Consider the following 21824-nt stretch of genomic DNA (forward strand, 5'->3'; position numbering starts at 1 on the left):
AAACAAACCTTTACTAGTTTGATTGTAATTAAAATAATTTAAAAAATAACTTGAGACCAAGAATATGACTTTCATCAAAAGACCTCATGCTATTTAGTACCTTTTGATATTTGTGTTCTCCTTATGTGTAAAATGGTCACATAGCCTTCTGTTATGAATGTAAAGATTGGGTGTAACTTAGTCTGTTTGAAACAGCTCAAGTTGTTGACAACAAACTTACAGCAAGGACTACTGGTACACCATGGCATCATCACACACAAAACCAACAGGACTCTTTAATAGACTAATTCAAGCACTCTTGCTGCAAAAGTTATTTTACTGTTATGTTAAATTTTGGTGTTCTTTTCCTACTCAGCATTACTATTGCATTCATCTTCTCCAAACTATATCTCCCTGAACCATGATGTGTGCAAAATATTTTACTACACAAATGCATCCTTTCTCAATACAAGTACCGGTATGTAAAAATTGGGTCCTATATGGTCACTGCATGACAGACCTATACCAATAATAACTGTTGTAACCTTGTTATTTTCACACCATTAAATTTGATTTGCAAGTCCTGAATTTGTCAACACGAGCATGAAATAATTAATCTGAGGTGATCAGAATATACCCCCAATGCTTGTAGTAATATACCCCCAATGCATCTAATAAATACTGTTGTATGACTGAGATTTTCTTGTTCGTTGTCTATGAAATGAGACGCATTCATCTACTGCATCTCCTTTGAATGCTGATATTTATTCCTAATTGTCATAATAGGATAACTACTCTTTTTTTTTAAATAAGAAACTTGATTCAAAATTCTAGATCAGAGGCATCTTCCTGAGGCAAGAGTGTCCACTAGCCTATATAAGAGCCTAACTTCTACCCATGTCATTTCGAGCCTACTTTTCTTGGCTTGATCATGGCACCACACTGTGTAGAACATGAGTTGTCTCCCTTGTGATGAAAACATAATATCCAATCAGATCACTGTTCTTATTTCGAATGACATCACAAAGATGACTACCATAGCAGACAACCTGGTTGATCGGATAACAAAAAGATCTGAGATTTCATCCCTGACAGGCGAACAAAATGATTGATTACCCAGTAAAGATACTTATTACAGCTTCATTTCACTCTTACAATAACAGACGCATACCCCCATACATACTAGTGAGACTACACAGTGCCAAGAAACACTGCACATCTCAGCAACATAAATCGCTCAGCGGGGCATCATCTAAAAATAGCATTGCGTCACTGCGATAAATAATGAGTCCTTTGAGTTAAAAAACAATGAAGTTTTCACTCAAAGTACTTAGGAGAGTTGTTTGAAAACTTTGAAACACTATGAAAATATTTATCTTAGCTTACTTTTTGGAATAATTTCAGAGACAAATTTGACAGGTGATGGCTCTTGCTATAGCAGTGACCATGTTTTCAAAACAAAGATGATGTTTTTGCAAACATTATCTGACTGGACTATCAATATGTGCATTAGTCCACTCATATTTTAGCACAGAAAAGTAGGGTGGAAACTAGGCTTTGTTATAGGCCAGTGGAAACTTTTACCTCAGGAAGATGGACTAGGGGTTGATAAGCACCATGTGTTCTTGTAATTTGTCAAATGTGGGCAGTATGGGAGAAATGGATTGCAGTATTGTTTGAACCAATGTACGACATTGCTGGTAAACTGTTTTAGACAACTTCTTTGATAGGCATTTAGAAGTTAAAGTACAAAGTAAGGATAAGAATTTATGGATGAACAACTTCTTTCGAACAATTAAGAGCCATGTTTCGGTGTAGGTTCTAACACCGTTATCAAGCAAGTGAATCGTCGGTCTTAATTGTATTAAAGAAGTTGTTCATCCATAAATTTTTATCCTTACTGTTTTAGATAGTTTGAAAACTATGTCACACAGAGTTGAAAAACTATGTTTTTATATTCATTAGATTTACAGACATGATTGTCCTGTAAGAAATGCAAGAAAATTAAACTTGCACTAAAATAATGCGTGTGGGTATTGATAATTCCCATTGTATCCATGCAAAAGCAAAATACAGAAAACAATTCTGTGACCTTTACCATGTCTCCAACAGACAGAATGAAAATATGAATGAAAAAAAGAGCTGATGTCTAATTACATACATTATTGGTGGAAAAGTATGTAGCCAAAGATCCTGTAGCTCACCTATCTCAGTTGCATGACAAACTTGATAGTGTCCGTGTATACCAGTATTTGCTCACAAACTCTCCTCACCAAACACAATGATGGATAAGATGGTATAAATCCAGTTTGGTTAGATTCAATTGATATTCTAGGACCTTTTGGACCATCATATATTAATCATCAGATTATCATCCCCATCGTTTGAAAAACCTCCTGCCTCACCTCATTTTTCTTGTGATTTGGCTGTATTAGACTTGGTTTCAGGTACACATGTGCCACAATTGACCAAGTTAAAACATGTTTGTTTGATTTAGCTGGCTCCATGGTGGTGTATTACATTTCATATTACAATTTCATGAATCAAATACTGCTTGGAATATTAACACAAATTTTCTGTTTGGGTAATTACAATAAATGTGGAAAAGTACCAGAACACTGTGCCACCATGCAAGAGTCTGAGCACTTTGGGCAGATGATGAATGTATAAAATGAATACTGATTTTCAAGGTGTGGTCATATAAATTAACCAGCCCCATACATTGGTATGATTAAACCAGACAATGAATAAGATGACATGGAGCTTGCAAGTGAAAACCCCACTCTCCACATTCTCTTAATAAGTATGGCTTAATGATGAGGCTCCCATCACATGAAACTTATAACATCTTTTAATATAATTCTCTCTGTCTCCGTCACGACTCCAATCAAGAGGTCACATGAGGTGAACCAACCAATTATCGGGAGACTTCTAAATTCTCATTACAAGTTATTGAACCATTCCAGGCAGCATATTTAACTTCTGTAGAAAACAAACATGAACTGACAATTCAGAATGGTGAACATGAATGACCAAGCTATTTTGGGGATATTTCATAACCTGTTGTTTCAGTAATTTCTTTCCACCAACAACATAAGAATTTCTTTCAGCTCAGGAATAATTTCTCCAAAGCCAACCATTAGTAAAATTGTCAACAAAGTGCTGTCTAAGCTGCCAGTTTAATAAGATGAGATGAATTATTTAAGAAAGCTGACATCTGATAAGCTTATACACCACATTTCCCTCATTTCAATTGGATCATCAAAGTTCATTCAAGGACTACCTATTGCGACTTCCTATAGAGGTTTCACCAGATCTTGACGGAGAGAGATACAGATGTATTGTTTGACAGGCATTTCTTAGAAGTTGACGAATGACAAAGTATATAGAAAAGATACCATGTGGACTATTAATCCATGTCTTACCACAGAAGAATAAGTACATGCAACAGATATGTCAACCCTGTTTTTATTCTTTTAACACATAAAATATTTCCTGACTTCTAACTTTTTCAAACAAATGGCCATTTTCATTGCGACAATTGTGCCTGTTAGACATTGTAGGCAAGAATGTATGCATGTAAATACAAAAATGAGTCATTAGAAAACGCAAGAATACAGAGAAAGGTTATATACTGCTTTTAGCAATTTTCAAGCCAACAAGGATTAGCTTCAGACATTTAACCCGAGGTCTTTGGTATGACAAGAAAACGCAAACCCACTAAGCTACCAATAACCCTATACAGGAAACAAACAAGGACATCACATCCAACCCAGTTTCCTACCTCATGCTGAGTTTACAGCAAATGAATAAATGAGTGAGTGAATAAGTGACTGAGTGAGTGTATGTCAGTGAGTTTGTGTCCGTGAGTGAGTGAGTGAGTGAGTGAAAGACAACCATAACTTAAACAAGATTACACAACATCATAACCACAAACTAGCGTAAGATGCATATAGCGGAGACTTTCTCAGAGTACTGTCTCTACTCCCAACACTTGAGTATTTCCAATGAAAATGGCCATAAGCGTTAAGCTCTCAGTATTACCGTTCTATGTGCAAATGAGGGTATCAGTATTTAACTGATAATTATGTCATATTAATTATGTGTAAATGAATAAGCATAGCATACAGTAGTCACCTACAAATATATGTATCATCAGTTTAACCTAAATTTTGTATCACATATTTTTCCCACACATTTCTATAATCATTTTTATCAAGTAATATTGTTACCTTGCAACATACACACTGTATCAACTAAATCTAAATAAATATTAAACTTCTATGAAAAATGTATTAGCAGCACAACTATGATAACCATTACAGTGTTTAAATCTTTATAATCATTTTCTTAAAAAGGTGCCAAATAATGTGACATTATCAACATCTGAAATGCCATGTCGTCATTATTGAAATGAACTTGTCATTTTAACTTAAAATTAGACCAATAAATTAACTTCAGGCTAACACTAGACTTTAGTTTCAATGTTCTGTGTGAGCATTCTTAATTGCTGCTGTTGCTGTTGTTCTTGTTGACGTTCCTGCTGTTCTCGCTGTCGTTCCTCCTTCCTCCGTTCCAGCTCTCGATACAGGGCACCCCGATATGCTTCATATGTCATAACTATTTTCTTCAGGTCTTCCTTACACAGTCGGACAAGCAGAGCATCATAGTATTCCAGTTCTGGGAGGCGGAACAACTCCCACTGTGAATACAAAGCAGCATTTTTAACACATTCATGGCATGGTTTTACATCTTGTAAAATACAATAATAATCACAACACAACAATAATAGTCCACTTACCAACCTGATTGCTAACCTAATAAATCCATACGCAATGTATGCTTGAAGCACTGCATTATTATCATCCCAGTCAATAGATCAGTGTGCACTCAATTTTTTATTCTAAGCTCCCTGGGGAGTATACAGTCACACTGCCATTTCATCCTACCGGATGCTGGTAAACAGAAGCTTATTTCAAATAAAGTCTGCTAAACTCGGTCACACATCCAAGGACTGCTCACACCTACGTTGCTTAACTTCACCTTCCCTACTTCATGGGTAAAGAACAAAATGGTTTCACCAATGGTTCTATTTCTCCCTGAAGAATACCACTGTACCACTTGCCCCACATGTGTTAGAGGGACACCCTTGATCCTCACTGAACAGCTTATGTTCATATATCTAAGTCTATAACCCATGACCCTGTAACCATTAAATGTAAGCATATGTATTTACAATATGGTTCCATATGACAAGTGCAAGAATAAAGAGACTCTGGCTTTCAAACCCATGAACATCAAATTCTGGCAGCACCAAGGGGCACAAATGTCAATCATTTCCACTCTTACACGGATGAGCTACCAGTGGTAAGTGATATCACTCTTCAACAATAGCAAATGCAGGTCATTCCTGCCAGAGTAATTCACATGTCATTATAAAGGTAAAACCGTAATCTGCCTCTATAATAACATAGATAAAAGACTATCATTCTTACCCTCAGTTTGTGATCATGATCTGGGGGAGCTTTAGAATACACCATTAGAAAGTGGGGAATTTCTGAAATAAAAGATATCAAGTAAAGGACAAGTACAGCAACAACAGAACACACATACTCAACATGTGTAGTAAAACTGTGTTTGTTTTATCACACTCAGCAATATTCTAGATATATGACGGCTGCCTGTAGTTAATCAAGTTTGGACAACACAATCCAATCATAGATATTGTGAGCAACGATCCACATTGTTGGGCTACAAAGACACATAATAACCAAATCACCAAGCCTTGACCACCCAAACTCTCGCCAGACAAAGATCTAAGGACATCCCATTAGGGGTCACGTCGAACGACCGTTCATCCAACCAATCAGAGCATCGCTTACCAGATTATGAAAGTGACAGTCGGAATATGATTTCTAATCATGCAACCTCAAAAACTTTAACTCTGAACGATAGTTACGGGTTTAACCTTCTTTTGTCCAGGTTTCAAATTTGTAATTGAGAATTTGTCAAAATGTTTTGAAGTGTAGTCACCAGTTTGAAATTAGTGCCGTAAAGCACGAGAAAGCTGCCCTCTGATTGGTCATTCCATTGGTCGGTCAAAGATCATGCAAGGTCGGTCTGACGTGACCCGTAATGGGACGTCCTCAGATCTTTGTTTAGCGGTAGTGAGAACTAAGATCTGATTTTAATGAGATTGACCTATTGTAACTCAGAATCCTCACAGTGGGAATATAATTAAAAGAGAGAACATTGCACCTCTTATACTTATCATTTCATGCCTATACTGGTATGCATATCTACCAACTACCACTTGATATTCCCACACAAGAAATACATTTTAACCTGGGGCATGTAGGAGTTGAGCTTGCAATACAGATTTACTAGATGTACAATGGCTTATTTGTGGCTGGTGAAAGCTCTCAAATTTGGTAAAAACAAACAGCTACTTACCTGTATGAAGATAGGGGTTAGCAGGTACAAGGACGTTGGTTTGTCGCGGTGGGCGGTACTCTATGTGCAGGGGTATCTGTGGCTGGCGGCCATAGCTCAACATCAAGCCATGCTGCGGGACTAGTGTAGTACATGGATGCTGAACTTGAGCAGTCTTTGACACATGGCTGAAACAACACTACAGATTGCAGTTACCATGGTAACATCAAATGGGTGTATGTAATTTAGTAAATGATAACCCGATATTGTATTTCAACCAATACACTTTATACAACAATGCGGCTCATGCTGGATGTAAATCAAGAGCTACACAGACACCTTGGCCGAGGGTTTGAGTGGAAAGTAAAAATTACTGTTTGCACTGTTCACTACATATAAAATCGGATATGCTTTTTGTGGTATTTGGTGGCTCTCTAAGGCAGACATAGACTTGTACCAGTACTTTGTCAGAATGAAAAATAACCATTGAAAGAACAATGGTCAAAGATAGTTTGTTTGTTCTCACATACATGACATATAAACAATTACAGAATTCAACTGACTTGACATAGAAGATGCCATATTCTTTGGATTCTATTCTTTCCCATCCCGAGGGGAGGTTCTCCTTCTCCAGTGGGTGGCTCCAGTGGGTGGTCTGTGTGTTGTGGTCAATGTAAAACTTGCGCCCCCTCACTGTCCAGTCTTCTGACCAGCCGACCGGCAGGGGCATCTCTTCTGAACCATATCCAGCTGAAGACATTCAAGTATTTACAGACTTTTTCAGAAGTGTGACTCATCCTCAATCAAACAATTAAAAAATGGAAAATTTTGTTTTTACCTCCGATAGTTTAAGAATGTAACTGTCTTTGATGATTGTCACTCAACATGACATTGAACATATTCTAATTTTGAAAGGTAGTAACTGGAACTTAACTACCATGAACAAAGTTCATTGCCATGGTTACCATTATGTGACTACATGATACTGTTTCATTGAAGGGATGATATAAGTCTGAGAACAACCCCCAAAATGGAAATCTTGTTTCCAGTTTTGTCTAAGCCATGTTCAACAAACCCAACTTCATGCTATGACCTGCATGCTTTAACATCCACTTGATGAGGTAGGAAAGCCAGAAGTGATGCAGGTCTTTGATGTTTACCACTTTGATGAACCCCACATGCATGGGCATGGTGCTGACAAACGTAGACATATAATCAGGCTAAACTGGGATTTGAACCCAAGGTCTTAGGTTTCTGGCACACCTAAGGGATGCAACTCTGCATGACTTACGTTGCCTTACACAACTGGGACACCTTTGTTACCTGGCAAAAAGACTTTATGTAGTAGGATTTGTGAGGATATGCAACTATATAATGTAGAGGCAACCTTTTCCTCAGACACTGACAAGGACCTAAGCATGTTATACATAACCTGAACGCTGACCTTGACCTTTGACTAATCTTGACCAAAACCTTTTAAAAGAGGCCTGCATCCTAGAGGAGGTACATACAAAGTTTAATGATAAATGCATAAATACCATTTGAAAAAGGTTGACCAAAAACTATCTTATGACCTTGACCTTTGACATTTTCATGACAAGTGCCAAAAAAATACCCCAAGGCTATTTGGAAGAAGTTAAAAAAAAGAATAATCTCTAATGGCAATAATATTTTGTGTAGAAAATATTTTTAAAAACCCACCAGCAGCAGCAATCAAATTCCAACAAAACGTTAAAACAGTCCCAATTCACTACAGAGACTGATTATATGCATAATTGCTTTCACTTTTGTTTCTTTCTCAAAATAATGATTGTTTAGTGCTTAGGTCACCAACTTCGGGTACCTAAGGATACCACTTCTAATCCACTTACTAAGCACATGGCTCACCCACATAGAGCATAACAGAAATACCCCAGTCAACAAATCATTGTGCTTTAACATTTCATTTAAACTGCTCCCTATTTGTCTGAATAATAACCTGATCTTCAGTGTATTCCTATTTTTCATGACTAGCTGTTCTCAATCCATTTAAAACTGCAGGACTCACTTGATGATGATGTTGTGGAATGAACTTCTTGTGTGGTGACGTGTTCCACATGGGAGTACATGCTGGTTGGGACAGGTTGCTGGTTGGCAGGGTTCTGCTGAGCGTAGTGGTTGCGGATCTCCTGGTGGTACTGCTGGATCTGGTAGTTGTCATCATACTGTAGGTTGAAGTACTCACCACTGTTGTTGTAGTTGCTGAAGCCGTAGTGTGCTGCAGCTGTAGTCACAGGTTCCTGGTTATCATCTGACAAAACAGAGTTGGAAGCTTTACTAATGGACACGACTTTGTGACTGGACAAATGGACGGAGGTTAGTGACTTAAGTTTGTTTAGCTGTAGTGTTATGATTTTACTTATCTTGTCGACTTAATCCCATGTTTATCTTAATAAAACTTTAAGTCTATTCTTTTCCAGTTCTTTGTCATATACCTTGGAATCTGGATAAATTGAACTGAAGCATTCCTACAACATGTACAAAACTTGTTATCCATTCTATTTCTAAAAAAAGCGTATGTTTCAACTTTGAAGACCAATCAGATCTCATCATTGACATGGAGGTATGATAAATGGTTTTATGCATCCCTCAGTAGTTTATCTATTTCAGGATAGCATGTAGGATGAGTGAGTGGTCTTTGGAATTTATCTAGACCTGCTCAGTGGCCAATATTGGGCCTTAATGCTGCAGCAAATGTCAGTAAACATACATAAATTTGAACTTGAAGTTGTTAATATTGTCATAACTAAAACCATGGCTTTGTAGAGGTGACTTGTATTTCACAAATAACAGGGCCAATAAAGAAGAGGCTCTAACCAGTGTACCCAACATGTTGACTGCAATGTTAAAATACAATATAAAAATACCTTTGAATATAAGAAAATGAGAACATAAAAAATCATTATTTTAAACAAAATGACAATATCTTCCCATTTTTCCTGCCAAAGGCAACTACTTTAGCATGTTCAGAATCCTAGATAAATCCCTGACCCTTAGCAATATTCCAGCCACATACCAGCAAGGCACACCAATTGGACAGACCGATGAATTGCCGCTAAAGGCAATTAAAAACAACTGCTGTTTTACGTATATGTTGCTTCGCCACTGTATAAGAAACAGATTTCAGTTGGAACTATATTGGCTACTGTCACTGTCCGACTGACACATCACTTACCCTGTGACGTAATAAATATTAATGCGCCCATTCCAGGAAAACAATATTTCGGTAACGTTTGTGAGAGAGGGAAAGCGATTTTAAAGCACAGAATTAAAGAGTGACATTATATGATAAAGAGGTTATCATGCTTGTGTGTTTGGGGATGGTAAATATCCTGTATTAGGAATAAACACTATGTATTTTGCTCGCCAAGGCTCGCTAAATACAATGTTTATTCCTAATGCAGGATATTTAGCATCCCCAAACACACTCGCGTGATAACCTCTATTTATTAACAGATATCTTGATGGTCAATGATTAATATGTTTATCATAACCACTTCACATTGTTTATTTCACATTCTCACAAAGAGCGGTCACTGCATTCCCTGCATATACTGCATCAATATTGCTTCCCTGGTTCATCCTGTATTGTCACAACAGGCTGTCCAACCTCTACAGGGTCAAGCACCACTTAGCATGCTTACACTAGGGGAATGTAATGAATCTATGCATCGCGTCAATGGCTACTTGAGACATCCTTAAATATCCCAACACACTTCCTATAACCACATTACTATGTCCTCGATCATCAAGTGAGTGAGTGAGTGAGTGAGTGAGAGAGAGTACGGTTTTACGCCGCTTTTAGCAATATTTCAGCAATATCACGGCGGGGGACACCGGAAATGGGCTTCACACATTGTACACATGTCGGGAATCGAACCCGGGTCGTCGGCGTGACGAGCGAACGCTTTAACCATCAGGCTACCCGACCGCCCCCATCAAGTGAGTGAGTGAGTGAGTTGGGTTTAATGCCATTTTGTATATTATATGTCACACAGTGAATGCTTTATGTGGGAGAAAAAAACTTAAATAACTTGGGATGTGGACATTTTCCACTTTGGTGAAACCCCTAATCAAGCATATGGTGCTGACACACCAAAGATCATCAGGGATTTGAACCATCAAATAGAATCCTTGCACAGCTAAGGGACATAACTCACACAAAAATTTGGGAAGCCTTTGACCAAATGGAAACTCATGCACCTGATACTGAAGTGATTATAGTAAAACCGAGTCGAACAGTCATCACAAATATGTGTCAAAATGTCTCATTGTTACTAGCATGACATTCCCAAACTTGAAGCTATCATTTTTAGAACATTTCAACGTTAGCATATAGACTTCACTTACTGTGCCTACTAGACAGAAAACAATGTGACTCGACTCAGTAACTGAAGTTGCAGTCTGTTCAGGTGACATTAATAAACAGGTACTGCCAACCTACCTTCTCGAATCATCCCATGAGAATTAGGGTTTCGGTCCTCCACTTGATGGGTAGGAAATGTCTGCTGTATATTTTGTAACTGCTGATTTTGTAAATTTTGATAGTGACCACTCTGAGGTATTGAGATGGGTCCTCCTGTGTTTGACAAGGCAGTGGTAGCACTGGACATAGCACCCACTGGATATGCATACGCCACATTAACGCCACGCGACTGAGGCGTGGTTTCAGTTCTTGAAGGAGCAGGGGAGGCAATACGTATATTCTGAATCCCTTGACTGAGCTGAGACATTTGTCCTTGTGAGCTTGGTGCCTGTTGTTGCTGGTAGTGCTGGTACATCTGTCTGTCCATCTGCACCGGGGCACTGGTGGAGACCAGGGCATACTGGGCAGGCTGACCAGCAAGCCGGGACTGTGGAGACGCCATGGTGTTGGGGATGACATTGCCACTAACTTGATGAGGAATGTAGGATGCAGGGGACCTGGCCGTCCGCCGCTGGAAGTTTGTGCCCTGTCGAACAGGTGTGTGATAATCTGAAAAGTACAAAAATCATGAAAAGCAATAAATATATAGCAAACAGCAAGAAGTATATATCTTAGGTAAATAATCAATCAGGGTAAATCATGAGTGAGGAAACGAATATTGGGAATATTGAGTAGTTGGGAATAAAGCATGGGAATTAAGAATAATCTATTTTAGGTCTACCATTGGGTCAATACCAGTTGGAAGTTAATCATGAATATTAATCAAATCTATTCTTGGGAATTAACAATAATCTATCTTAGGTCAATCATTAGGCCAATACCAGTTTGGAATTCATTATGGGAATCAGAATAATCTATTCCAGGTCTATGATATCATTAGGCCAATACCAGTTGAGAATAAAGCATGGGAATCAGAATAATCTACCTCATGTCTACCATTAGGCCAATAGTAATTTACAATTAATCATGGGAATTAAGAATAATCTATGTTAGGCCAATCATTAGGCCAATAACAGTTTGGAATTTTATCATGGGAATTAAGAGTGATCAATATCATGTCTATGATTAGGCCAATAGTAACTTGGAATTAATCATGGGAATTAACAATAATCTATCTCAGGTCTATGATTATGATTAGCCTGATACCAGTTGGTCAATATAGCATGGAAATCAGAATAATCTTACTAAGTACTAACCTACTTTAAAATGTATTAGGTCCATACTTAATCAGTGATGAGGTTGTGACCTATATGTCGAGTATGACCTGAATGTTAAGACTAAAAGTACTGGCTAGTGTTACCAAGCAAAAAAGTAATTTAGTGTGTCTGTTTTACAAAATTGTGTTTCTTTTCCAAACTTCTCGGACTCATAAATGTATAAACTTTTAGTATGGTTTGAAAATGTGTTTGCTCAAAACTGAAATAAAACTTTTCCCTAAATATTAGTGAAATGACTGTTTCAGATATTGTATTTTATGTGCTTCTATCCATAAATGTCTCCTCTTGCATATATTGTATTTTGACACACAACAATATTTAACTTATATTGTTGTGATGGCCTGGTTAAACAATACACCATTTGTTAGGAGTGATCTTGATATAGGAAAGGCGCATCGTGCCTAGTTGTCAGTCAACTGTTGAATGTAAAACCAAATCCATTTCATGAGGTTTCACATGTTAATTATCACCATGGTCACTGTCAAATCTATATTTATGTGTTGAAAACAATGTACATCTACCTCTATTGTACCATGACAACAACAATAATAAATTGGGTTTATTTGATGGTGGAGTAGTGAGGCCATAACAAATATATAACCACGTTGGAATGAAAATTCTAAGCCAACTTAGCAAGAATCTTTGTAATAACGTGATGTTTTAGGTACTGGCGTGGTGATAAAAACATTGACCGACTTCAAATTTCCATGTTTGATGCAATCAGTAGATCTTAAATCAGACAGTTGTAAAAAAAGTTTTGATGTTAAATTGGTGTGATAATGTGTGTGTAAACATGGTAAATAGCGAGTGAGTTTGGTTTAACTTAATGTGGGAGGAAAGCCCGAAGTGATGCAGGTCTCAGATGTTTACCACTTTGGTGACGCGCACGAGCATGGGTATTGTGCTGACAACCCTAGAAACATAATTGAGGCGAACAAGGACTCGAACCCATAATCATTGGTTTCTGGCATGCTCAAGGGATGCAAGTCTGCACAGCATATTGTGGCACCTTAGACGACTGGGACACCCATATCCCACATGGTAAAAAGGTGTACACTGCTATATGCTTGGTATGATGATAAAGAAGAATGTGGCGCTCACCTGTCTAGTTTGCATTGTGTATGTTATGCATTTCAGCTGCTCTTTTTTTCAAAAGAAAAATAGAAAATATTCATGTGTACCTGAACATGCTGAATAGTTTCTCTATCTCAAATATTATTGATACAGGTGTAGAAATAACTTAGGAAATATGTTTTTGCTATGCTGAAATGACATAGAAAACTATGGGAATCATAGTGATGTAGCTGTCAAATCTGCTGTTTTAATCAGAGGCATGTCATTCTGTTTAGAACGACTTCCCACTGCAAATAACAGATCATTAATCGGCCAATATATTTCATGTGTGGTGTGATGAGTATTCCAGGATTAAATCATTCATGTGGAAAGACACAATACCTAGTTAAATGCAAGAGTGAGAACAGTAGCTTGATTAGCTAATCAACAGTCATTGTTAATTGGCTGTGAAGTCTGTGTAGATAGATACCCAGACAGGTTTGTCAAGGTGTGTACAGACATGTCCAGTTGAACATAGGTTGTCATGTACACGTGTACAGGAGGTGTAGTTAAATGGGTGGACTATGCTATATGACGGAAACTAAGGATGCACAAATATGTCACTTTCTACTTTTGAATCAGCATAAGTACCATATGTTTGAATGGTATGTAACAGTGGGAAGCTTTAGATATACCCGAATACAAAAAAACCCTGATTTTATTTAGTTCTCCCCTGCTTTAAGTACCATGAGTAGGTCAATTGTCAATGTCAGCATGTACTTTGCTTACTCTAAAATCAGTCTACATAAATTTCTGCTTTAACCATTTTAACCCACAGATATATTGACAAAATCTTTACTGAATTATCATACTCTTATTGTAATGAGTATAGGCAAACCTAGTGTTAACTGCAAAACTGTTTCAGAAAGCATTTACGTTCCAGGTGAATAATACCAATGTCATATTGAGTTTTCCTTCAGCCTATGAAATCAACAAAACTTGGAGCAGAAGGTCTTCACAACAGCTGGACAATATGGCTAATTACAGTCACATTCATTCTCCTAATTGATAAGTGACCATGGATACAAAAGCATTTTGCATCATCGTTATACTGAATGCTTCATTGGCATTGTTAGTTACAGGTAATTAAGTCAAGAAAGGTTAGATTAATGACCTTTAAGACATGTTGCGTCATGTCCCACTGTTCACACATGCTTTCTCGTGATTAATTATTGTTTTTTTTTTATCCTTTTGACCAGGAACTGAGTGCTAACATGTTATTTGGGATAAATTTTGAACATGATGAAACTATAGTTTTATGCTTAATGTCTAAAACTATAGACAGTTATTTCAGTAGCATCTGCTGATCATAGGGGAAAGTGAATATTGTCTCAAGCCAGGGTTAACAATAGTACAGCAATGTCCTACTTTCTAACAGTAAACACCCCATTTTTGTCAGATCTTATACCAAATCTGACATACAAGGTATTCAGCCACAGGATTCCACATAGTGTTGGGATTTGAAGGCCATACCAAATATCATTAACAAAAGTATACTAAAAATAATGCTTACTTCGTAGAATAGGCGGAGTGTCCCGTTTCACATATCTGCCTGCTATACCCTCATTCAAGCCAGAGTCTTTTTTCTTTGATAACACTCTTCGTTTGTCCATGCTTATATATTATTCAAATCTAACAATAATTAAATAAATGGAATGCATTAACCTTTGTGGTTCTTAAATTTGATTTCCCAGGCATAAGTCAAATGAAAACACAACATGAAAGAAATCACATATGGGCATCACAATATGCTTCATCAGGCATACTAAAATGTCACTGTCATCCCTTAGGTAGCTGACGGAATAACATAGGCATCCTAAAATGAAATACACAAAGCGAGTGATGAAAAAAACACATCAGTGAAAACGAGCCAGAGGTCGCAGACTTTTGAGTAGTCTATTCCATTAATTAATCATAGATCGTGTGATTCTATGGGCACACATCTCCATTGATTTTCGACAAATAGTATCCTTCATTCTGTTGCAGATGTAGCTATTAATTGCAAACGAAGCACAAAATATTTGACCAGATTCAGGCACATAAGATTGTAAACACTGGAGGAGAAACCGGAAATACCGAAACGCCGCTGTCTAAAAACGTCAGAGTTTTGGCTGTCAGTAGCCGGATATGACGTACAACGCAATGTTTGACTGTTTACCGTAGCAACTTCGCATTTGATCAACTTGAGCTAGCGTTTGGTTTGGCGAAGGCATTTAGCAACGAGGACAGTATCCCTGACAACAACAGGGTAGGCAGCACATTACCCCGGGGAAAGGTTAGTTTCCTCGCAAGAAGGCACAATGTCCTCCACACCGAAAGATTCGAAGTCACAGAGTCCTGTCAACATGGAGCTGAATCTAAACCCAAAGGAACAAGAATTTCTCAAAGCAAAATCTTATCTACTTACAGCGAGCACAAACACAGGAGTAAATGTGTAAGTTGGAACACTTTATAATTATTACGATTATGGGTTGTACTTACAAAGTGTGCATTCAATATGTATAGCTACATGTTTCTATGGCCTCACCGAACGCTATTTTTGTTATTTAGGACAACAAAATGTTTTCATAATTCATTTAGGGCATAATGTTCTCAATTTGTTTTCGTGTATTTTTTGGTTTATTGCGAGCTACCAATACATGTTTCGTTACTGTTAGATTTCATGTGATGTTTCCATGTTGATGATACTTAAAAGTATTATGAGGTTGTATGATTCCTAACTAATTATGAGGTTGTCAGTGTTTTAAAAACTGTTGCTAATGCTATAGGCCTATATCATAAGGTAGGTACTACCGATAAAGCCAAAAATCCATACATGCCCTCAGTTTATAATTTTTGTAATTCGCATATGGACCCACATTTGTATCATGTTTAATTGTTACAAGGCCCATTACAAGGTTTGGTCCACCACTTTTAGGGTATGTACAGATTACAGATCTGTTTAGGTCATAAATTCAAACTGGAAAGTGATAAGTTTCAAGATTTGTTTTGGTTATATCAAGAATCAGACACTTTCTCACATGAATCTATTTCATGTCCATCTTATCTGTGCCTGTAGACAAATGGTAGACTAACTTATATAGTTTCTATACAGCTGATTTCAGAGCAAAACTAAAAATTTACATGGAACAGTTGGTTGGTAGTGGTTTGGAAATAATATGTTGAAAAATAGTGTTTTTAAGGATTTATCATCGCTAAAACGTTGGTGTGGGAAAAGATGGATAGCTTATGAAACTACTGTAGATTACATGGTCATAGTAGATCAAACACTGAATAGCTAGTCTAGCAATTGATTTCAGCAAGCACTACATGCCAAAATTATGAAATGTATAATAATTTGTAGCCTATATGATTTTTTTAGTCTTTGCACTACACATAATGTGTATATGGATTTGCATGTATAGTAGTTTCTCCCATAAAAGAGTAACAAGTGAATACTTGACAAGATTTGTTATTAAATGTGTCATCAATTTGTGTACCTTTATACATCACTCTTTTCTAAAAACATGACAGATGTGTACAAAAACATTTAGGGTGCCAACCAACATCATAGAATAAGATAATAGTAATTATTCCACAATAATAGTCAATCGGATAATAATCAAGGCTTAATAAAGTTTTCTTTCTTAAATGTAAGTCATTAATTTGGTATCAGCTCATATTTGATGTGATGGTGTTCATCACCCTGTACAAAAGTAAAGTACCAAAACAATATTATCAAAGCAAATAGGTAAAATATCTATAGGATATTGATATTGTCTATGTTTGACTGACCCAGGTTTGATTACCCTGCCTTAATATTGCTGGAATACTGCTAAAAGTGGCATAAAACCATATTCACTCTCTCTAGTAAATAAAAAAGGTTTCAGTGGTTGAATCACATAATTAATTTTCTCATTCAAAAGATGAGACTTGTAAATGGTGTAAAAAGTGGACAAATTTCATTATAGATTATTTTTTCTTTAACATATCACATCCTAACAGGATTGCATCATTTTGCAATACTTTCAAACTATAGTCTATTTGTTTCCAATGCAAAGATCAGTATTGTTGTACATAGTGTCTTTAAGACATGTGACCTACGGCAGAGATCATCCTCATAAGAAGTTGTGGTACTGTATGCTAAAGGTGCTCCCTTGTTGGGAAATGAACCATACAATAGTTGTTTTCTGAATTTTCCCAGCATATGACATCATCCTTTGATAAAGATCATAGTTCATTCCAAATCACTTCTGAATGATTACATGCTTTGTGTCAGAAGTTTGTCACACATGTCAAAAACAAACTTCACACATTCACATACACTCTGTGTCCTTATATATAATTTTGTTTCCATGTTGCAGGTATGATCACTTGTCAAGGGTGCTGACAAAGGTACTCGATGAAAGGCCTGACAATGTAGCAGATGTTTTTGAAGCTATTAGCAAAGATGTAAAAAGATCAAAATTCACATCGGATGCTGATACAGTCCTTGACAAAGTAGACAGAACAACAGAAGTGTCACTTGCACAAGTTCAGAGGAGACTCTTCACAGTAAGTAGTGTGTCTACAGAGACTTGATAATCCTTGAAGAGAAAAAGAAAAATATTGGAGGTGATGCATCCACAAAATAGGTTATCTGTTTTTAGCAATTATGATTCATACAACAAAATAATATGTAACAAATATGTTTTTAACTTTTCAGAAAGGTGAAGGTGAAGATGAAGACATCCAGCAAGATGAGGAAGTGGAGACTCCCTTGCCCAACCTCATGGAGCTATGCTTCTACTTTGAGCAAGCTGGGATCGGACTCAACAGAGAAGAAATGATCCGCATCTGGTTGGCTCTTAAGAGTCTGGTGGACAACCATCCTCTACAGCATGTCAGATTTTGGGGCAAGATCTTCGGTCGGGAACAGAATTACTACGTTGCTGAGGTTGAGTACAGGGAAGGGGATGAGGAAGAAGAGGAGGAGGAAGAAGTAAGTCTGAGATTCCAGTGATAGATCAGTTGGAATATTGCAAAACAAATGAATATCAGTTCCTGAATAGAAGTTACCAGTCTTTAGATGCTTATGGTTAAACTCTCCTAATCTAATCTCAAATATTGTGTTAGAGAATAACTGGAATGTTTTATTTTCCATGTGTGCCAGTAGTATTTTCTTTTAGTTTGTATACCGCCCAAGAGAGTTGTCGGATTTTCTATACAGTGAACTGTGAATCACTATTACCTAATGGGTGAATAAGAAAATCAGCCTAAAAGATTGTCACATTGACCCTTCTAATGTTCTACATTCTCCAACCCTTCAAAGATTTACTAGACATGGACTTGCAAGCTATTTTGTTTATATATTAAAGTATTATTTATATCCAAAAGCATAAGGAAAACTCTTATGTTGTTAATAAAATTTGATATATGAACATACATGTTTCAGACTTTAGAGGAAACATGTTGGTTAGATTATAAGTTATGAAAGGATTTAGTTCATCAATACCAAGTTGTTGCTTCGATCTCTAATCCCCCTTTTTTTGTCTCTCAGGAGGAGCAGAATGAGGAAGATGCTACAGAGAAGGATGATGCTGATGAAGGAGAGGAAGGTAAACATAACACTTTCTTTAGATTAGGAAATAAATTGTTGGTGTTTAGCAATCTTACGAAGATGGTATAAAGGTCATTTAATAGTTTTCTAAACTACAAGCTAAATGTTACTTTTGCTTGGCTTATTTCAGAGGAGACAGAGGAAGATGACCTCCCTAAACCAGAGTTCAAACCCCCACCAGTAGCACCCAGAGAAGAGAACAGAACAGGAGCCAATAAGAAGACATACTTCGTCTGCAATGATCGTAAGTTCATATTTTTCTAAGTTTTCTCTTCTTCCATTTTTCATTAAAACATACTAATATACCTTCTCAGGTTATGTATGGGCACACTTTGCCCAAAGTGGACATGGCATTACAACTAGTGTAATCCTTGTATGGGGAATTATGATAACATAGGGCTTCAGTCATTTTTTCTGTAAGTTGGACCAACAATCTGGGGTAGATATATCAAACTATAGTACATAGACCTTGTAATCCATTCATGATTTGTACTTTGTGATAAGATATAATTTTGACTGTTCAATGATCACTCTGTGTTTAGCTGGCAAAGTGTGGATGAAGCTCCCTGCTGTGACACCCGCACAGATCACTGCAGGCAGGAAGATCAAGAAGTTCTTCACAGGAAGATTGGATGCACAGGTGAGTATCAAACAATAAGTCTAGAGGTTTGATGAGAAGCCCATCGTTTATCTCAGTCTGGATATATAAGTTAGTATATTCAAAGTATTCAGGCCTGTTATACTCTAACAGTAAGACATGCATCTTTTCTCCTAGGTTGTGAGCTATCCACCTTTTCCTGGTAATGAGGCCAACTACCTGAGAGCCCAGATTGCCAGGATCTCAGCTGGGACACACATCTCACCCCTCGGCTTCTACCAGTTTGATGAAGATGAGGAAGAGGAGGAGGAAGGAGAGGGTGAGGGAAACTGTCAGTAGTCATTACAGTTTACTCTGCATGTAATAAAGGGAGCTTGAAAGCATGAGGGTGACAGCACAGACTGGTTATTTGTATATTAGTGCACAATGATAATCAGTTAACTCTTTACATAATTGGTTAATCTTAACAATAATTGAAATGTTTTTGTCACACAAATGTATGTTTTGTAATGGTAATGGTAACAAAATCAGAGGAAATAACTCTGTTGATCTTCGTTATTCAACATGTTTCAGTTCTATTAAATTTACACTAAGTGTTGTCAATGTGAAGCCTGTACTCAGACCCTTATTATTTCTGTACAGCCCGTGACCACTTTGTTGAGAATGTGGACTTCGAGGGCATTCCTGTCCGTGAGCTGATCGATGCCAATTTGTCCAACTGGGTGCATCACGTTCAACACATTCTGCCACAGGTACTTGCATATAGTTAACTCTCACATTAACAAAGTGCATGTTGTTTTCCAAAAGGAGGATTTTGTTATCAGCTTTTATTTGTTGTGTTCATGCTATAGTTTGTGCTGATGTGTGTGTTCTGTGTAGGGTCGGTGCACATGGTGGAACCCAGTCCAGAAGTCGGAGGATGACTTTGAGGATGAAGATGAGGAGGAGGAGCGCGAGGAGCCAGATGAGCCAGAACCTGAGGTTGGACCTCCACTCCTGACCCCTCTTGCCGAGGACGAAGAGATTGCCAGCATGTCCCCCTGGACCCCTCGTCTGTCCTCCAACCTCATCCCCCAGTACTCCATCTCCGTCATGCACTCAAACCTATGGCCTGGAGCTCATGCATTTGCCTTTGAGAAGTGAGCATTATTATCTTAAGTTACTAGCTGCTAATTATATAACTTGATACACTTGGTGGTAATGTAACACTGTTTGTTATAATCTTTTACAGCAATTATATCATTGGTATAATTTTAACATCACTATTTATCCCTTCATTTTAATATCATTAACAACTAAATTATTACATCTCCATTTAATGCACACTCTTCTTGTATTGGTGAGATATATTTTCATATATATAAAAATTAATATATAATATGACCAATTACATAGAAATAATTTTTCAAATCAGTCAATGATATCTCCTACATTTTTTTTCCAGGAAATTTGAGAATGTGTACATAGGACATGGCCACAAGTATGCCCAAGATAACTACAGTCCCCCTCCCCCACCGGCAGTCCAGGAGGAGTTCCCTAGCGGTCCTGAGATCACAGAGGCTGAGGACCCCACCCCAGAGGAGGAAGCAGCACTGAGGGCAGCCCAGCAGGAAGCTGCGGAGGCAGCAGAGGAGATGGAAGAAGCAGAGGAGGATGAGGAGGAAGATGATTAGACTTTTGCTAGGGCAGGGTTAACACGGCTACTTGGAGAAAGTGATTTCATGGGTTTAATACATATAAAGATAATTCAACAAGCACTATTCTCTTATGGGGTAGGTTCATTTTATACAAATGATAATGTTCACTTTAATTTAGGACTCTCTGATTTCTACATTGTTTGGAAACTTTAGATGTAAATACTGTTTAAGTGGCTGATGTTTTTAACACTGTTGATATTTAAACTTGTGCATTTTTAAATGCAGGTGTTCATTAGGACAAAACTTTCAAGATTATGAAATTAAACATCATGTCTAGAACCTTGAAATATTTGACTCTTAGTATTGAACTGTATTGACCTCTGATCACATATCAGTATTGGCATTCCTGTTGTTATTATCCCCCTTAAGGCATGTCAATGAACCCAGCAGGGAATGTTTGTTTGAAACATTCCTTTCATCTCATCCTGGTTCACCCCTCCTCAATGTGATATTTCTTCCAAAGACATTGCCTTCTGTACAGTATTTATTTTACCTGTTTGTATTAAAGTGAACTTCTACATACTTTTCTATCCCCAGTGTTAAGTGCCAGCATTCACATGTTTTCATTGTAATTTGTTCTCTCCTCTTGAGCACATGTGGATGTTTATTCTTCATGTTGTCTTTGTACATACTGAATTCGCAATATTTCCTCATTTGTGCATTAAAAGTTCAAATGAAATTGCATTATCGTCTGTAGATGACTTTTTAAAAGTGATTTGTATAATGTTAGTGGAAAATATATATT

The 21824-nt window shown here is 37.3% G+C and overlaps 2 protein-coding genes across 2 annotated transcripts; one reads left to right on the top strand and one right to left on the bottom strand.

Annotated features, from left to right (window-relative positions):
• On the bottom strand, positions 1–15271 carry LOC139443461 (scaffold protein salvador-like). The gene is made up of 7 exons (XM_071224445.1): positions 14720–15271; positions 10895–11425; positions 8459–8701; positions 6975–7161; positions 6433–6599; positions 5475–5536; positions 1–4681 (listed from the first exon to the last, which is right to left on the bottom strand). The coding sequence occupies exons 1-7, from the start codon at positions 14817–14819 to the stop codon at positions 4448–4450; spliced, it is 1524 nt and encodes a 507-aa protein (XP_071080546.1). The 5' UTR covers positions 14820–15271; the 3' UTR covers positions 1–4447.
• A 93-nt stretch (positions 15272–15364) lies between these two features.
• Positions 15365–21824, top strand: LOC139443513 (radial spoke head protein 4 homolog A-like). Its single transcript, XM_071224502.1, has 10 exons — positions 15365–15640; positions 17550–17739; positions 17891–18166; positions 18725–18782; positions 18915–19028; positions 19327–19424; positions 19560–19701; positions 20025–20134; positions 20262–20521; positions 20827–21824. Exons 1-10 carry the CDS (start codon positions 15507–15509, stop codon positions 21053–21055), a joined length of 1611 nt encoding a protein of 536 aa, XP_071080603.1. The 5' UTR covers positions 15365–15506; the 3' UTR covers positions 21056–21824.

Source organism: Haliotis cracherodii, unplaced genomic scaffold (genome assembly GCF_022045235.1).
Source record: "Haliotis cracherodii isolate W230 unplaced genomic scaffold, xgHalCrac1.p SCAF_5, whole genome shotgun sequence".
Lineage (NCBI taxonomy): Eukaryota > Metazoa > Mollusca > Gastropoda > Lepetellida > Haliotidae > Haliotis > Haliotis cracherodii.